This window comes from Arachis ipaensis, chromosome B10 (genome assembly GCF_059453495.1).
Source record: "Arachis ipaensis isolate K30076 ecotype BB chromosome B10, ASM5945349v1, whole genome shotgun sequence".
Lineage (NCBI taxonomy): Eukaryota > Viridiplantae > Streptophyta > Magnoliopsida > Fabales > Fabaceae > Arachis > Arachis ipaensis.
This window is the reverse complement of record NC_142435.1, coordinates 14,272,036-14,285,495: the sequence shown is the minus strand read 5'-3', so window position 1 is coordinate 14,285,495 and position 13,460 is coordinate 14,272,036. Positions and strand designations below refer to the sequence as shown.

At 28.5% G+C, this 13,460-nt stretch overlaps 1 protein-coding gene across 1 annotated transcript; it reads right to left on the bottom strand.

The window, feature by feature from the left end:
* Nucleotides 1–384: 384 nt before the first annotated feature.
* Nucleotides 385–5,688, bottom strand: LOC107620167 (uncharacterized). The gene is made up of 4 exons (XM_016322375.3): nucleotides 5,374–5,688; nucleotides 3,560–3,835; nucleotides 2,883–3,020; nucleotides 385–1,926 (listed from the first exon to the last, which is right to left on the bottom strand). The coding sequence occupies exons 1-4, from the start codon at nucleotides 5,686–5,688 to the stop codon at nucleotides 385–387; spliced, it is 2,271 nt and encodes a 756-aa protein (XP_016177861.1).
* Between the last annotated feature and the right edge of the window lie 7,772 nt (nucleotides 5,689–13,460).

Here is a 13,460-nt window from a genome sequence, read left to right as displayed (position 1 = left end):
TGCCAATTCAATACCACTAACAACCATATCCCCTTGGCTTTTTTATTTTTGTATAACTTTCCACTCAACCATTGACAAACCCTGTTAATAATAAGTAAAATGATTACAATTCAATTTATTATGCGTCAAATAATTTATTATTATTATTATAAATATTATTTCGTTAAAAGAACCTTTAATTAAATTTAGAAATTTATTGTTATTATAATAATTATAATAATGAAAGATAGTTTTTTTATAATTTAATTCAAACTATTTTTAGTGATAGGATTATTGAAAAAAAATATCAATCATTTGAAAAAATAGACAAAACTAGTATTTAAATTTATAACTCTGTATCAATTAATACAAATATTAATTCCGCTAAATATTGTCCATGAATTTTTAAGTAGTATTACCAAAAAAGGCTTCTCTTGTAACCAATCTAATACCTCTAACCCACAACTCAGCCATTTGCACCCCACCCTCACATACAAAATGCACTTCCTTATTCTTTGTAGTAACCACATGAAAAATTCCTGCTTCATCAACATCAAACTTCTTCCTTCTATTCCACCTAAATCTCTCACTTGCTCCAACCTTAGCATTTTCACAAACCACATTCCTTTTACTTGCTTTTCCCCACCTTAAAATCCCAGCAACCTTAACCATCCTGAGTTGTTTGCTATGCGGTGATCCTTTACCACACTTTGTGTGTTTCTTAACTCTACCACCACACAACACTAACCTTCTAGCTACCTCATCTAATATCAAAAACTCTGCTTCATTTCCATTTCCATTTTCTCTTGCTAGTGAAAGTGCTGTCTCATGCCTCTCATTCTCAACTTCACATTTGGCTCCAAATGAGATCAAAAGCTTACACATGTCGCCGCGGCAAGCTTTAGCCGCTAGCATCAATGGGGTGTATCCTTGTGAATCAAACGAATTCACATCATAATTCCCTTCTTTTAACAGCTTTTGAACAATGTCTATGGCTCCATATCTTGCTGCCCTGTGTAAAGGATTCACTTCGTTAGAACCTTCAATTTCACACCCTCTTTTAACCGCGAATTCAAGCATCACCTTTTGAAATGCTTCACCATTTTGGCTAACATCTATGAGGTTAAGTGCTGTCAAACCATACTTGTTTTTAAGCTCAAGTATGTCGGCGCCGGCGAAAAGAAGAAGCCTAAAAGCCTCAACATTACCCATAGCAGCCGCGATCATCGCGGCCGAGAAACCATTTTCATTTTGCTCATTCATATCAATGTTGCCATTCTCAATAAGTTTCTTAACACCCTCTATGTCATTCGCGCGAGTCGCAAACAACAAAGCAGAAAATCTCGAAGCATTGCTTGATTTAACAACCTTTCCTGATCTAATCACATCAAGGATTACTCTCTGGAACACATTACTCCATTGAACAGAATTCGCTATGGAAGCTAAACAATGACCAGATGAATTCACCAAACCCAAATCAGCACCTGATGATGCTAACACTTTAAGGCACTTCTCATGCTTATACCTTACACAAATCATTACTGCAGTGTCACCAGATTTTGTTCTTGAATCCAAGTCACACCCACCTTTAATCAAGCATTGAAGAATGCTGCATGATCCAAGCCTTGCAGCCATGTGAATTGGGTGCACATCCGTTTGCACCGGCGCTTCAACATTCGCGCCATTCTTTAGAAGTATGTTAAGAGCTTTCTCATTGTTGCAGATAATGGCATGGTGCAAGAGGGTTCTTCCAATGTGCAATGTATTTGGGGAAATATGGCTAAGAAGCATCTGCAATATAGAACCAGTGGATTCAAAATATTCCACAGCACACCATGTTATAGGGTATGCTTCGGCTAGACCAACACCAACTCGAAATTCTTCCCCTGTTTCTGTTTCCCATGACCATGCCCCTAGTTTCACCTTCATATCAAGCTTTACACCAACCTGTTTCCATAGTTATAGATCTTGAATAAGTAACCTTCTAAATAATTTGCATTCAATATAGAACAGTTTTACTAGGAACTAACTTTTTTTAACTAACAATCGGCCAAAACATATCGTTAAAAATCAGTAAGTTATATAATAATTGGAGTTACTTCAGTATCATAGCAATTTTCTTTTGTCCTAAGTGTGCTAACTGAGGATCATTACTGTGTGTGCAGTAACTATGATTGCTTCAAGAACTTAGAGATACACATTTGTGGAGGATGGATCTTTTTCATATGATATTTTTGTAAGACCTTATCGTTTTAGACTTGCATTTAATTAAATATCATAAGTAGCTGAGATGTTAAGACTGTAGGCATCTTAAAAAACTCCCATAATAGTATTATCTAAAATCTTCAGTTGATTAATCGGTTGCACATTTTTCGCATGTAATAATGTTAGTATTCATACTAATACAATCAGGAAAAGATTAATAGTTAAATTGGTTCTTGAAAGATAAGGTATTTTTTAAATTTATTTTTGGAAGATTTTCTTAATTAAATTGATCCATCAAAAATTAAAAATTAATTATATTTGTTCTTCAATCACTCCAGTAATAATTTTTGAATGATGTTGTGAAATATTTAATTCACAACATACATGATACTTGATAGTTGATATGTCTAATTGAATATTAACCAAATATATTTATGAAAATATATTTAGTTCTTTTCTCTAATTACATAAACCATATTCTCAATATAATCTAACGATTAAATTGATAGATTTTTAAATCATATTTAGTCAACGTCTAATTAAATATGTTAAGTATGCTATTAATTAACATTCCACATCATCAATTGTTGAGCGAAAGATTAATTTAATTGATAAAATCTTTTAAAAATAAATTTAAACAATGTCTCAATTTTCAAGAACTAATTCAACTGGTAACCTAAAGTGAAACCGAAGGATACCTGCAACAATAATCTGACAACATCAATCTGCCTGCTAACAACAGCAGCGAACAAAGCATTGCAATCAACATTGGCGTGGAGAAATGGCTTCGAAGATTGCAGCAATGTCCTATCAATTGCATTCACATCCACTCCATGCTGCAATGCGGAAAAATGTCATTATTTTTGTTATGGATAAATAATCAAACGTTGTTCACTTTCACCATATAATAAAAAGACGAAAATGCTTTTTTTACACTTAAGAAGTTTAGTATGTATTTAGAGAGTTATCATTAGATTAAGGTGAAGACTTCCGTGTACTTCTCCTTACGTGGAGTTACTAGTTAAAAATCATAAAATAATTTGACATATTTAAATAAATTATTAACTAATAATTTTTAATTAACAATTTTATATGAAAATAATTATATATAAATTTTAACTATAAATTAAACTATGAATTCTATTTATTTCTCACATGTCATTCCAAAATTTTAAAATTCACCATTATTTTGAAAAAAATAATTTAAATGAGTGAAACAACTTCAATTAAATTAAACAATAAAATTTAAATGAGTGAAAATAATGAGATAATTTTTACTGAAGTTAAACCAACTTGATTGGATTGGTTAACAAAAAAAATTGTACATTAGTACATGTAATGTAACACTCCTCCAGAAAATAATGGGTGTTTTTACCTTGATGAGTACGTCAACAACATCAACGAAGCCTCTGGAAGAAGCAGAGACAAGAGCATGAACAGCAACATGAGGACGAATCATGTGTTTCTGCATGAGAAGCTCACTAAACCTGGCACGTCCCATGTAGCTTGTTTCCATCAAAGCCTCCTCACATGCATGCTGTGATGCCCCGCCATTGATGAGCACCTCCAACACTTTTAGATGCCCTTCCCTCACCGTCGCCGTCGTCGCATACCCGCGAAACACTCTCGTGTTTATGTCGCCTCCGACACTCTGTCCAATTCAAAATGTCCCAATTCTGCTATCAATCAATCAAGTCATATACAAGATTGAAAAATAAGATTCAGTTATTTGGAATTAGTATAATTAAGTATTCTTTAAATATTGTTTATGGATCTTTTAAATTTTTATTTTAGATGATAAAGTGTGATTTCTCGTCTTTGAATATTTTTTATTTTATGTTTTTTTGTCCCACTTATAAAATAAATATTAAAAAATTATACTTTATATTCTAAAATAAAATTCAAAATTTAGAGAATATAAATCCTAATAAATCCTTAAAAAATTGACTAAAAACTAAATCTTAAATGACAAATAGTATTTTTTTTATTCATTTTTGGGGTCAATTCACAATTATTTTTGAAGCAAATAACCGTTTTGACCCTATAACATTATAATTTTAATAAAATAAATATAAAAAAATATAAATGACAAAATAATCTGAAAATATATTTTATTAGACAAATTAAACGAATTATTTAGTCAATTTACTAATATATTTATATACATTTAATTTATTTTTATCAAATAAAATATATCTTTGACAAATTTATTTTGTTATTTGTATTTATTAAAGTTCATTTTGTAAAAATACAAAATAGCTATTTACTTATATATATAAAACAAAAGTAAGTTAAAAAAAAGGAAGTTTACATTGAAAAAAAAAGAAGAATCTCAGGCATTTACATATATAACAAAGAGTTTAAATTTCTCGATTAAAATACAAAGAAATTGATACCCAGATCACACTCTTTGATCAATGAGGTTCCAATAATTGAGAAAAAAAAAAGTTTGAAACATGAACAATTTGATTGTTGCTGCATTCATATGTTGGGACAAATCATGTATTTCACATTGAATGCACTTGTTCTACGCATATATGTTTCTCATTTCTAATTATTGCCTCTAAGTTTTTAAAAAATATTAGAGTAAATATCTAATTTATTACTTCATGCTTATTTTTACAAAAGACTACCAAATCCTTTACCAAATATAAATAATAAAAAATATTCATAATAATTTATTTTTTAAGAAATATGAAGTCCTTTTAAACAAAAAAGACGATATCTTTTTTTATTGAAAAAATAACTATTATTGTATCCTTCAAAACAATTTTTATTTATTTTAAAAAATGACATATTTCTCTGACAATAAATAATTAAAATCACTTTATCATTTTTTTAGAAGATGTAATCCTACCTAATTCGAGTTAAATAATGTCCACCCATCAAATTATTAAAAGAATATTATATAAATATAAAAAAAATTGTTATCAAATTTATCGATTATATATAAATACATATTGTTTATTTTAATAAATGTTTTTATTGATTTATTAAAAAAAATTAGAGTGACAGCGTATTCAACAATCAAGAGAAGAGGAGAAGAGCTAATGAATTATAGTTCAAGTGACATAGTCTCTTCGTACTCAATTAAGAAGATTCAGATCCGAGTCTTCCTGTCTTTCATATAAAAAAAAGGAAAAAAAAAAATAAGGGAAGAGGAGAAGAGAGAATTGAAATATTAACTACCAAAAGCTTTCTGAGTAGAGTCAAGTTGTTAGAATGCGCGGCAAGGAACAGAGCAGTAACCTCCGTCTTGAACTCCTCGTACACCGATTTAACTCGGTGAGCCGACTCATCGTTCAGCACGATCTCCGTCGTTTTGGACTTAAACGACACCGTTCCCACGAAGTTCACGTCCACGTAGAGATCCGCCATTAGCTCCAACGCAGTGTCGTTTTTTCCGTAATGAACAGCATCAACCAGCCTCTGCGACACTTCTCTCTCATAATCAATCGGAAAAACCTGTTTCCGTATCGATCCAGAATTCACCAACATCATCATATACTTCCCTTTTTCTTCTTGTGTTGTTGAAAACTGTTCCTATAAGACTTTACGGTGTGATGAGTACCGCTTTTTAATTTTTTAGTTTTTTGTGATTGAGAATGAATAAAAGGAGCAAGAGAATGGGCAGAAGGGAAGCATCATTATATATAATTATGTATAGGAACTAGGAAGTGAACAAACCCTGATTTTGTAAAATAATACAAATTAGGAAGAAGATTATATAATCCAGTTTTGCATGGTAAATGCCAACTGGCGTCGTTGAAAGTAACTGACCATTTTATCTTAGAAAGTACATCCATAGTTTGAGGGATATTGGTGAATACTCTTATGTTATTGTAATTTATTACATGGCACGATATATTTTACTAAATATGATTTGGTCAAAACATTTAACGGTTTATAATATTTGTTTATATCATGATCTAAAATAATATCATGATTCAAAGTTATTAACCCAATTTCTTTAAAACTAAGGAGACTCAACCGTACGAGTCTAAATATATAGGAGCACGGATCTATCGAATTTGTTCAGGACATGAGTTCTACGACCGGAGTTCGATCCGACTTGTATGACAAATAAAACATTGTCAATCGCCACTTCATATATTAATTTTCAACTTATTCACTTTTACAATTTGGAATAATTTCTCAACACTAGGAGAGAAATTGGCCACTACTATAAGTGAAGAGACACAAGAGTGATGGTGAAGTTATCACCTCTTTGTAAATACTTCATTAACCTCATACATTTCTCAATTTCAATTTACTTAATTCTGTTTTAAATTTTTGCTAATTTAAATATTGGAGTGTGTTACATGTACCCCCAACTATCATCTAAGCGAGGACGTCGAACAACCCACCATTTTGATGAGCAAACAGAATACGAAACCGTTCTCGCTGGACTTTGGATGGCCGAAGAAGTTGGAGCATCGAAAATACTTGTGTTTAGCAAATCTTAGGTAATAACTTCCCAAGTAAATGGTGATTATCATGCCAACGATATGAATATGAAGAGATACCTGCTCTTGGTTCTTTCTTTCACCGCATTTCTCTGTAATTATAAGTGTATACTTGTACTTGTGATTGTTATTCTGCTATATCATTGTGTTTTGTACTTGTTTGCTTGACTTACTTGTAACTATTATCATCTATCAGTAGTTTAGTAATTTTTTGTCCTTCTCTTGTATAGACTTTTAGTGGCCTGGGCTAGTATCTTGCGTGGGGTGGCTTTTGTGAAGCCAAGGCCTAATGATAATATAAGTTCCAGAGTCTGTATATATATATATAAGCAGTTGATGTACTTTATGAAACTCTATGGTGTATTAAATTGAGTCTACAGGCGATTATATGATATTTATGTGCTTTTTGCATATATATGTTTCGTGCTTTGAATTACTTAAATTTATCTTGTATATCTGGCTAACACATGATCTCGATAAGTGATATAAACTTATATTTATATGTTTAATATGTCTAATCTAGAGTCTCTAAGATAAGTCTAATAGTAGTGCCTAGTTAGTAACATTGGTCATGACGTGCTAGAAATCGGATTGTTATAGAACGCAGAAAGGACATTGATTTTTAATGAATCCCTACTAACATTATTCTCAGAACTTAAAAGACATTTTCAAGAAAAACAAGGCCAACACAAGTATACAAACAAAATGGAAACAAGGCCAACACAAGAAAATACAGTAAGTGTGGTTACAGTGTGATGAAGAAGAAGAGTTTTCCATGACAAATGAAATGAAAAGAAGAAAAGAGAAGAGAACTAATTTAAGACATTTAACACATGATAAATAGTATACGTTTGTAATGTAGGTATACACTATCAAATTTGTTCTCTTAATTACCAAAAAAATCAGCCAAGATTTTAGAGATGGGTCAGAGTATAATCCTCCTGAAGTTGTGAAGAGTATAACCAAGAAAATAAACATGTTTAGCACCGCATAGGTCGTGATACTCGTTGAGGGTTCCTACTAAATAAGTGGCGTAATAAATGGAGACACTGCAAAACAATCCACTTTGATATCACCAAGATTGAGTTTATATCACCAAGATTGAGTTTGTTTGCATAGACTGAAATATAAATAGACACCGAAAGACTTAGATTCAATATCATATTTGATAATAAGATATTAGAACTAAAATTTTAGTTTAAGAAAAAAATGGAAACACAGTTTCTACTTTCTACGTGTGTTGCTGTTTGTTTCTAATTTCAATTCAATTTGGTGAAGTATTACATATCATATATTCATAATCACGTATGGAAACAAAATTGATAGATTAATCAAGTAATTGTTTGCCTAAATAAAAACCTTTTGTTAGGTGGTGCATATGGTTTTGAACTTTTTTTATAATTTACATTTGGACAAGTGTTTTTATGAGATTTGACAGATTTTTAGAAGAGTGCATTAATTCCATCCATTCTTAAATTGAACTAATATTGATACTTATGGCATTTTGTGAAAATTATGATAATTAGAATTTAATAGTTTTAAAAATTATATTTCTGTAAAGAATTAAAAATATTTTTGGATATTATCTTTTTAAAAATAGTTTTAGTTATAACATTATATTATTATAACTTGTAAATATTATAATTAATAAATAATTATACTATTTTAATAATTAACTATTTCTTGTAAATAATAAAAAGTATATTTTGGATTTTTATTTTTGGATAATTTTAATTATAATATTATATTTGAAGTTAAATTGTTGTAGTTAAAATATTATTTTAATTTGTAATTATTATAATTAATAAGTAATAGTATTTTAATAATTATATTTTATTGCAAGTAATTCAAAATATTTTCAAATATTATTTTTTTAAAATAGTTTTAATTGTAATATTATATTATTATAACTTAAATAATTATAATATTCTTAATATTATTATAACTTGTAAATAGTATAATATTTATGTTTAATATTTGATAATATTTAACTTTTTATTGGAGCTTGTTGAATTTGTTATGTTTTTTTGTTGTACTGGACGAACAGGAATATTCTACTTCAGAAACTTGATTTATAATTAGGGGTGTCCATGGATCGGATTGTATCTGCAGATTCGCGGTAAATATCCGCATCCGATTCGAATATTAGGGATACGATCCGATCCGCAAATTGATCGGATCGCGGATATCTACTCTACATTCGCGTATCCGATCCGCGAATCCGTAGATCCGCACTATAATAATTAAAAATAAATAAATATATATGTTTGGTATTATATTTACTTATTTGTATGTTTTATTTAGTAATTATTATTCATATATTGTATTATTTTATTTTTGTTATTTAGAGAGAGAGTTTGATTAAAAATATTTTAGGAATAAATAAGTTTGAAATTATGAAAGAAATATTTTTATCGAATTTTTTTACATAGGAATATGATTAAAAAGAGAAAATTTAATTATGCGGATATATCCGATATCTTATCCGATCCGATCCGCAAATGTGCGGATCAGATCGGATCGGATCTGACACTAAAAAGTGCGGATATCATATCCGATCCGATCCAATAGAAATTATGCGGATCGGATCGAATTTTCGGCCATATCCGATCCGATCCGATCCGCGCACACCCTTATTTACAATAAATGTTTAATGCGATGGTAGCTGATGTTTTATGATTAACGGAATTTTATCACGTTTTGAAGATTGAAAAAATCAGATGACAAGCTTTATTATTTACTGCTCTAGTCCAAAAGTAAAAGTCGAAGACTTGCATCTTTAACTTGCAAGTAAAAAATATAGGTAATTATTCAAATAAAGATGGTAAACATATTTTTTTATGAAGATACTTTGTTTAAAAATGTAATTTATTTATTTAGCTACATTTTAAATAAAGACAATATTTTTATAAATATCAAAATTTAACCATTCAATTTATCATCTAAAGATTAAAAAAAAATATATTCACATGAAGACAATTATAAAATCTTCATTATAATATCTATTAAAAATACATACGGTTACATTAGAAGATGTGAGACAAAAGGACAAATAATAATCATAATTTCTTGATCAAATAGTGCCTTACGATTTTTGGCAGGAAATCCAGTGAGTTTACTAATTAACTCCAAATGGGTTTATAATTGGCACATTTGAAACTGATGGAATTTCATAACGGCAGAGGAAATATACAAACAGAAAGAAGACACATAGGTGAGAGTTGAGAGTGCGTGAAAGTTGACAAGAAAGTGCATGTCACACCACTGATATTTCCAATGCAATCATCACTTCAATTCCCTATATCAATAATATAGATTTTTATAATACAAATAAAGTTTAGCTAAATTATATTTTAGAGCACAAATTAAAATATTATTAATTAAAACAATTTAATATTTTATTTTAATAAATATATAATAATTATTAGAAATCAAGCTTTGTATAATCTTTTATAATAAATTTTTTAATTAATAACTTTAATTTTTTTGGTTAAAGACATATTTTTAATATAAAACAAGTTTTATTAAAAGTTTAAAATTTAAAATTTTTAATATATATATATAATGTATTCATTGAGGAAAAGTTCAATCTTTTTTCAGTTGAAATAACTTTAATAATTATTTTAGCAAGATTATCTAATAAAAAAGTTCAGATTTTACTAAAATATAAAGTAAATAATTTTATAGAAAAGTTTAATTTTAATTTATTTAATATCATTAAAAGGTTTAAAATTTTATATACCCTTTTTATAAAATTCTTACACTTTTATATTTTTAACAAGTATTTTTACAAAAATTTTAAATGTTTTATTAGAAAAAATAAGATATATTTTTTAAAATAATATCAAATATAGAATATTATTTTTTTAAAAAGATTATTAAATATTTTTAACAATTGTTTCTAGGATATGGGTCAGTAAAATCATAATATTAATGACCCTCCTATTATCACCTGATTACAAAATCCAAAAAATAATACACAGCCGTATTTGGCCTGCATTTGGTTTTCCCCAATAAGGCCGTCGTCGTTGATATAGAAAACTGAAAAATACATAATTTCTTTTTCGGCTTGACAATGTCTTTTGTTCTTTATTATTTAGAGTATGTTAGTTTATAAGTATTTTTTTAAAATTTTTAATTTATAAAAAGATATAATTAATATTTAGTGTAATTTTTAAAATTAAATTGTAATTTTTTAAAAAATTATTTAAGTATTTATAAAAAAATTAAAAAAATATATTTTTTATAATAAATTTTTTTATTATATTTTTTAAAAAATAAGTATTTTTTAAATTAAAAAAAATAAATACAAAATAATTTATTTATAAACTACTTTTAATATAAATATTTATGATTTAATTTAATTTTTTTAAAAAAAAATTAATTAAATTATTTACTTAAACTGAAACTTAGGGTTTTGATATTTGAGAACTGTTCCACATGACTAGCTTTGCATGAACTCGGCCCTTTTTCGAAAAGAAAAGAAGAATTATACATAAGATTTTTTTCCTCTCATCATAATCAAAAATATTATTTGGATATTAAAATTAGTTACTAAAATTAGTTATTAATTTATTTATATGTAAATATATATGTAGTTTAATTTATTTTTAATATATATTTATTTTAATATATATTTTATATTAATAATTAATTTTAATAGCTAATTTTAGTATATACATAATATAATTAATATATAATATATGAATTATTGTTAATTGTTGCTAGTAAAACAATTGTATAGAACAATGCTAGGGAATCAAAAGGGTATTAGTCAAAAATCAGTTAAAATATCTTTGGGTGAATCCAAAATCTCTACGAATTAATATATATGGATGTTTCTTCTACTAAGTATCAGAATGTTTCTTTTTCATACTAAATGGATGTTCTTTTATATATTTTTCGAATTTTTTGTATAGCAAATATGAATATCTCTATTTCTTTAAGAATTTTATTTTTTTTAATTTTATAGATATTTAATTATTTTTGCTAAAATATAACTGAATATTTATTTTGTTAAGTATTAGGATGTTTTTTTTCATATTAAATGAATATTTTTTTTATATTTCTGTAATTGTGTAATTTCCAGTCTCTTTAATCATCAAAACGACACCTAATATCCCAAAACGCAGAGAGCAACCGTGTCTAAGGTGGGATTCAAACTCACCACCCATGAGATTTTAATTATATGACATTTGGTACCTTTCAATTTTTGTAAAATGTGACACTGACATCCCTTATAAACACGACACTAACTGTCGCTCATGATTTGTATCATTGACAAATCTAGGGATTTCATTTGTAGTTTATTATCTGAAGTCAGTGTAACCTACCTTTAGTTTTTGGAAAAGTATATGGAACCAAGAGGTTACTAGCAAAAAACTAAACAAAATCACATTAATTTATATTAATAATTAATTTTAAATTTTTTAAATTCAAAATTTAAAAAATTTAAAATTGATTAAGTAAACCTAATTAAAACCTATAAAAACCTTCCTCTTCTCTCTCACATTAACCTATCCACCTCCAACAATCACACACACAGACCTCTCTCTCTCACCGTCAGGCCTTCTCTGCCTCCCCACCGTGATCCATTCCTCTTCTATCACCGACATCTGGCATGTCAGATTCGCCACCGTTGACAAGAACCACTTCCCTTTCGTGAACCAGATGTGTTATCGAAGCTGCCGTTGTAGTTGGACTTGAACTTGAGCTCCATCCCTAAGGCGGCAGCGATTTCGAGGGCAGGGAATAGTCGGAGAAGAGTAGAAGGCGGTGGCGGGCGTGGAAGGAGGAGGTGACGGAGGATTAAAGAGAGGAGTTCCCATTAGTTTCATCTTCCATGGATCAAACAATGCCCATTATATCAGCCACAAACAATGTTTTCAGAAATGCTAGTTCGATCTGAATCAATTTTATTGGATTCATTTAGGATTTTTCTTGGTATCTTTCTAGCTGATGAACTCTTCTTAGCTCTTGATTTTTCTCACATGATGAATACACCTTAGATATTACCCAAAAAACTAAGAACAATGCTAGGGAACCAAAAGGGTATTAGCCAAAAACCAGCCAAAATACCTTTGGGTGAATCCAAAATCTCTACGAATTAATATATATGGATGTTTCTTCTACTATGTATCAGAATGTTTCTTTTTCATACTAAATGGATGTTCTTTTATATATTTTTCGAATTTTTTTGTATTGCAAATGTGAATATCTCTATTTCTTTAAAAATTTTATTTTTTTTAAATTTAATAGATATTTAATTATTTTTGCTAAAATATAACTGAATATTTCTTTTGTTAAGTATTATGATGTTTTTTTTTCATATTAAATGAATGTTTTTTTTATATTTATGTAATTGTGTAATTTGCAGTCTCTTTAATCATCAAAACGGCACCTAATATCCCAAAACGCAGAGAGCAACCGTGTGTAAGGTGGGATTCAAACTCACCTCCCATGATATTTTAATTATATGACATTTGGTACCTTTCAATTTTTGTAAAATGTGACACTGACATCCCTTATAAACACGACACTAACTGCTGCTCATGATTTGTATCATTGACAAATCTAGGGATTTCATTTGTAGTTTATTATCTTAAGTCAGTGTAACCTACCTTTAGTTTTTTGGGTAATATCTAAGATGTATTCATCATGTGAGAAAAATCAAGAGTTAAGAAGAGTTCATCAGTTAGAAGGATACCAAGAAAAATCCTAAATGAATCCAATAAAATTGATTCAGATCGAACTGGCATTTCTGGAAACATTGTTTGTGGCTGATATAATGGGCATTGTTTGATCCACGGA